At 44.6% G+C, this 6,965-nt stretch overlaps 1 protein-coding gene across 1 annotated transcript; it reads right to left on the bottom strand.

Moving 5' to 3' along the window:
- Positions 1 to 2,223: 2,223 nt before the first annotated feature.
- Positions 2,224 to 2,577, bottom strand: LOC147448171 (uncharacterized). Its single transcript, XM_086524507.1, has one exon. It carries the CDS (start codon positions 2,575 to 2,577, stop codon positions 2,371 to 2,373), a length of 207 nt encoding a protein of 68 aa, XP_086380633.1. The 3' UTR covers positions 2,224 to 2,370.
- Positions 2,578 to 6,965: the final 4,388 nt, after the last annotated feature.

Genomic DNA, 6,965 nt, shown 5'->3' on the forward strand with positions numbered 1-6,965 from the left:
TTAATTAAACTAGATTTACTCTAGCCTAATTCTCATTGGTCCACCTCCATGGCCATCCAATAGGATGTGAGTGCACCTTGTGGGCATCTGGGCTAGGGAGCTGGCATGTGTCCCTCATTCCCTTCGTGTAAAGGAAGCTTGTGAGCGTGTGTGTGTGTGTGTGTGTGTGTGTGTGTGTGTGTGTGTGTGTGTGTGTGTGTGTGTGTGTGTGTGTGTGTGTGTGTTTCTCCCTCATCCCCTACTTACAGGGCTCGCCCCGTCTTATGTACAAGTCATGAAGACTTTTTTGTTCACACACAAAGCATCCAATTTTTATAAGCTTGACCATTGGACACAACCTTTGATTTTTGGAATCTTAGCATTTTGGAAGACTTAATGGGCTGAACCTTAAGTCTTTAAAGCCCATTGTTGCACTTTGCTCTTTTGCCAATGGCCCCCCTTTGGATCCCTATTTTACCTCCTTTGGATCCCTATTGTGGCCAATCTACTAGCTTAACCAATATTCTAGCTTTTTTTCCCCTGGTACTTCCCCATATTAAACGATCAGTTTAACATGAGAAAATTATTTAGGAGAATTAGATATTAGTTATTATGACAGAGTGCATCAAGAACCATGACTCCTTTTCCTTGTCTCACAAGGGCTCTCCCCCTCCCAACACCAAACTCCAAGCCTTGCAAGCGCAATGGAGCTCGCAAAGCTCGCGTGCACATAGCCATGAGAATACGTGCTCAACTAATACATCGGGAAGTAATGAACCAATCGTGGGCAAGATAAGAGACTAAGGAACCCATCTCCTCTTCCTGACCTCCAGCCATTGCGAACAACTTTCCATCCTCTTAATAGGTTGGTTAGTTGTGTGTGTGTGTGTGTGTGTGCGTGTGTGTGTGCGCATGTGTGTGTGTGTGTGTGCGTGTGTGTGTGTGTGTGTGTGTGTGTGTGTGTGTGTGCGTGTGTGTGTGTGTGTGTGTGTGTGTGTGTGTGTGTGTGTGTGTGTGTGTGTGTGTGTGTGTGTGTGTGTGTGAGAGAGAGAGAGAGAGAGAGAGCACACACGTGCGGGCCATTCCTAGAGCGGATTAGCCTTCCACTCGTAAGAGGTAATCATGCTATTTGCACCTCATTTATATATATAGTACTATATATATTATATTATATATACTTTAGTATTATATATACTATATATTATATAGTAATTAATATTATATATTATCTAAAGCTACATTAAGATAATTGAAATACAATTTAAAAATATAATAAAATTTAAAATAATCAAGTAAAATAAGCTCGGCATAGTTCAAGGGTTTTGCAAAAATTGGCAGAGTTTGACGGATTTGAAAAAAAGAAAGAGGGGGCAAAGCTTCTACATCATCCGCATGCGTGCGCGGATGATGTGGGAGCTCTGCCTCCCCCTCTTTTTTTTATGGATACCATTAATTCTTAAATGCAAGTGATCAAAGATTGAATGAGAAACTTGCGGTTTTTTTTTCTTTTGTTCAAAAAAAAAAGGAGGGAGGCGGAGCTCTCCCATCATCCGCACACACGCGGATGATGGGGGAGCTCTACCTCCCCTTTTTTTTTATATGTATACCATTAAATCTTGAACTCAAGTAATTAAAGATTGAATGAGAAAGTTGCATTTTTTATAATTGTTCAAAAATAAAAATAAAAAGGGGAGGCGGAGCTCCCCCATCACTCGCGTGCATGCAAATGATGGGGGAGACGGAGCGCGGATGATGGGGGAGCTCTGCCTCCCCTTGTTTTGACCAATTTTTGAACAATTTTTGAAAAAACAAAGGTGAAATGGAACAAATGCAATGCGTCGAGCGGAGATGCTTATCCCTTCAAAACTTAGCCATGAAACATGGTTGGGCAAGAGCCCCATACCATCAGGCAGCAAGCATGTCCATTGTGTACGAGCCACGCGTAGGCATCATCATGGCCACCTAATTGATGCATGCGAAAAACAACGAGAGCTCGTAACAAAATAATTTAGAAAAAAAAGGGGGAGGGCGAGCCCTCCCATCATCCGCACGTGCGGATGATTGTAGGGCTCCAGGCCCCCCGCCCCCCCCCCTCTTTTTCTTTAGCTTAGCATTGGTTTGAGGCGCTTTGCCAAGGGGGAGAAGGGAAGATAGAAGGGCACCACCTCATAGTAGAGGAGGTGGAGGTTGGCGGGGGAGAGGTCGAGAGGGCCGACTGCCGTCGCCTTGTCGTCAGTCAGGCTGGTGATGCCTCTGCCCAGCAGAAGGTGCAGTCTACGATCTTTAGAAGGAGGAGCTAGAGATTGTCAACAACGGGGAAATGTGGAATGCTTGCTTGTGGGTCACTCCACGGAAGTGCTACTTGGGCCGGCATGGGTAGCGCCGCGCCCATCAGGGACCTTCAACTGATCTCGTTGTCTCTCTTTGCACCACTGCCTCGCCGTCTTCAGCCGTTAGTTGCACCTCTTCACCTGGTGGGTCTGCCTCTCCACCTGCTGACCCATGCCCGTTTTTCAATAGGCTTTTCATGCTGTAGCTTCTTAACATAAACCCCTCATCTCTAGCGGCCCAGTCCCCCGCTCTGCATGTCCATTCCATGACTCACCTGCAAGCACATGCCTGTAGAAGCTCATTCTCCAACGACTCACAAGACTGTCTAACATGTACAACTCGTTTTTTTGCTTAGCATTGGACGGATCAGCTTTCAGCTCATTCTCTCTCTCTCTCTCTCTCTCTCTCTCTCTCTCTCTCACACACACACACAGTGGACCTGGTAGTGCTGCTGGAAGGAGATTTATGGAGATGCCTCTAGTCTCTATGATCTTTTTGATGATTCAAGTCAACTCATTAGTTAGTTTATAGGCTGCATACCCTCTGTTTGTACATGGTAGATTTTGGGTGTTTATACACTATTTGTGGGCATCAAGAGGCATACAGTGCCCTCGCACTTGGCTGCCCTCCATAATTATAGTCGTTGGAGGTGCTCCAACCCAGAAAAAGTAGGCTGATTCTGTCGTCAAGAGAGCTCGTCAAGAATATTCGGGCTAAGGCCTAAATGTCTAATGAGATTATTTAAGCCAAGCTAGATGCCCCCCTCTAGTGGTCGAGGCCATTTTGATTAATTAGATAGACGGAGACTGGACGAACGGCCTCCGTTTTAGTACTCCTTGCATGCACCCTCTCACGGATAGAGATCACTAGACATATGTCGGGATTTGATTCAGCTAGATACCAGGAGCACATGGATATAGCCCATACAAGAATGCATCTTCTCCAGCTGGATGGATATGTGATCAGCTAGCCTATATGGATATTCAATTATCCTATGGAATACGATGTGCTATTGGTTAGATGCGCAAATCATCCCATCAGCAAGAGACCGAAATTGGCAGATTTAGGAGAGTACCAGCAGAGGCCAGTATATGCCAGTTGTGTCATATAATGTCGGAGACAGAGTGACATCATATTTGTCATTGTCCGGTATTCTATGATATATGAGGCCGCTTTCATTGTCTATTCAGAGAGAGATTTGGACCGGTGGCTAGAGTCATGAGATGTCAAGATAATAGATGCCTCAGGTTGCTTTTGCTAGAGCTACGCAAACACAAGGAGAGTCTCTTGAGGAGATCAAGAAGTGGGAGACATTCATAGAGGGATATCACAGACTTCTTTAGAGAAGGGACTTAGTAGCCGAATGAGCATGCTTCATAACAAACTTCACAAACCACTTATACCAAAGGTATATTAGCTGACAGAGCCATTGAACCTGGGAGAGCTAGACACCCACGTCTATGAGGGCAACCACGGCATTGATAAGGGCTCCATTAGATGACTAGGACTATCCTAGTAGAACATGGGTCATTGAGTTAATTTGGGGGATCATGGCTCTATATAGATAAGTAGTGGGGTACTTACGCACTCAAGAGGGGATATTTGATTAAGTTTACTCCAATATTGGAGTGAAACAAGGTTTTCCATTGTCTCCTACTCTATTTGGCATGTATATATATGAGGTTTTTGATTACATTGATAGAGAGGGTGACAAAGATTCCCATCTAGCAGGGACATGGATTCCATTGTTGTATATGCTCATATTATTTTGTTGATCTCTAACTCACCGGAGGGTATGTAGCAACATTTGGATGCATTATGTAGCTTTGCGGAGGATAGAGGATTGTCTGTAAACCTTGGAGTGCCATTGGTCATGGGTTTGTGATTAGAACCAACTATATGGATACACATCTATCTCATGGGTTACGATGTAACATTGGTCAGATACGGACATCTTCACACCAGCTTGAGATTGAGACTAGTAGATTTAGAAGGATAGTGGCAACTAGTAGTATATGTCTCCTATTACATACAAAGCCAAAGGCAGAGATGCATTATATATATATATATATGAGTGCATATTGTATTACAAGATACGGGGTCGCTTCCACTATATATTCAAAGAAGTCTAATTTGGACCCTTCTCCAGCGTCATGAGCTATTAGAATCAAAGATGTCATGGACTATATCTATTTGAGTTACACAGACACAAAGAGAGTTTAATTGGGATATCTCAAGAAAGACAATCCCAAAGATACATTACTAATTTCTTTACACCAAAAATTGGACAAATAGAGAAGCAACCACCATTGCAAATCTCAGCTCATACTCACACCTACAATACTCTCATTGACCAAGCATTGACACTAGGGAGATCGAGACGCCCTTGGGCAGCTCCTTGAACAATTGTAGAGATTTTATTAAAGCCCCACATCTCGTATACACAGCAACTATTATGTTGGCAAGTGCAATAATTGTTTCCTAGCAATCCTTGTTTGGAAATATATTCATGAACTGACAATTGGCATACATATCAACTAACAAAAGTGCCGAGTATCACATCACTTCCAAGTAGCTCTTTGCATAGCTTCCTATGCCTCTAAGACACCTTAGCATGATTGGTGTAAAATTTATTTATGGTAGACAACATATAATAATATAAAAGTACACTACAAGAGGTTGTGTGCTCTTGTGACGCTGTTAGCGACGTAAATACACTGGGTTTTTATAACCCCCGGCGTCGCTACAACCGTCGCTAATAGCGTCGCTACGAGAGCGTCGCTATAACCGTCGCTATGAACGTCGCTATATAGCGATGTTCATAGCGACGCCTATAGCGACGTTTAAACAGAAGTCTATAGCGACGCTACAAAGCCATAAATAGCGACGGTTTTAGCGACGCCCGAGAGAATTTTTTTTTGGTGACAGGGCATTGAATGCCCTGCCACCCATCAACCATATTGTACTTGCCTCACGTTTTTAAAAAAGTGTAAGGGTAGATAATAGACCCAAAATAGTCACCCACAAGACGCATTGTTTGCAAAATTGACAAGCGTAAAATTGACAATTGTACACATCATAGGCAAAATGAATTGATTGGCAAATGTAATAATGACAATTGTACAACATCATAGGCATAAAGAATTGATTGGCAAAATGAACTGCGGTGACAAATGTAATAATATACATGGTTCAAAAAGACGTATAAAATCCGTCTCATGATACATAAGCTATGAGAAACCCTAAACTAATGCTATCTAGCTATGGCTAAACTGACGTCGTCTAGTCAGACGTCTCATCGCATCCAAGCGGCGTATCTGTCGGATTCTGCAAAAAAAGACAATAAGACAGCTTTCAGTAAGTATAAACATATAACGACATTTATAAAACAATACAAAAAATAGAAAAGAGTAAACCCTAATACTAACCATGCCGCCGCGAGAACTGAGAATGTCCATCAGGGCGTTTAAGCCCTTCCTGCCTGTGTACTCGTGCTCGTACGGTGTGGGATCACGTCCTGTCATCGACCACTGTCAAAACATACAAAGAATTCATTATATTAGAATTAAAAAACTCATAAACCCTAAACTATCGAACATAAAGAGCAATGCGAAAACACTTACAAAATCGGCCTCAAATGATGCCCATCCACTGCTCCCCAAGTGGTGCGAGCTCCCTGCCTCTACTCGCGCTCTGGCTGCATCCTTTTGTTGCTTCCACTTGTCGGGATTCTCGCGCGCTACTTTCTTCGCATTCTTCCAATCTTCTTTGGCCAGCCAATCTGGCCTGTTCCACCCATGCTTGATTTCTTTTTGCACTTCGGAACGCTTGTGTTTGCAGTATTTGTGCATTTGAATCTTCATCAGGTCTTCATTGAAGCGCTGATCCCGTGTTGGAACGGGAAACTCATCATGAAGTATGCTGATGACTCTGCTTTTTAAATCACTTGGTACTTCACTCTATTTGTTTAGTATGTAGTGTCTAAATAGCTGAGAGCAAAGACCACGTATGCGCGAGATCACCTTCTTGCCGTCATCATCCATGATGATGCCGCCACTGAAGTCGACAGAGTAAGGCAAGCCCTCTGGCCGGTGACGCGTGAACCTGGGTGTCCCGGCAGGGGTCTCTAGCGGCGTGTCGATGGGGGTACGGACGTCAGGTGTCTCCACCGGCGTCTGGGCCCCGAAGCGAGGAGTGTCGAGTGGGGTGGCTCCTGGCGGAGTAGGTAGAGGTGTGTAGCTGCTAGGAACAGTCAGCCGTGCAAATCCTGGCGTAGATGGCGATGATGTGGCTGGTGTGGGGGCGGGCAAAGAAGGGGAGGGTAAAGAGCCTCGTCGAACACGAGGCGGTGTGGAGGCATCGGTGGCGGAATCCCCACAACAACCGCCACCGCCATCACTAGAGCGCCGGTGTCTAGACGAGTGTGAAGCTCGTCTCGTCGACGCCGAAGCTTCGGAGCGCGCCGAATGCTCCGAAAGAGAGGGAGATGCGGACGGAGTAGGAACGCGCGATGATGCGCCAGAGCGATGACGCTCCACGTACCACTGTCTCTGCTGCGGTGACAAAGAAGAAAGAAACTCCTCATCATCCATACCTGCATTAAACACACGAATATTTAAACTTAATATTGAATGAATAGAGTAGACAATGACGCA

Source organism: Adiantum capillus-veneris, chromosome 11 (genome assembly GCF_014529385.1).
Source record: "Adiantum capillus-veneris isolate H3 chromosome 11, ASM1452938v2, whole genome shotgun sequence".
Lineage (NCBI taxonomy): Eukaryota > Viridiplantae > Streptophyta > Polypodiopsida > Polypodiales > Pteridaceae > Adiantum > Adiantum capillus-veneris.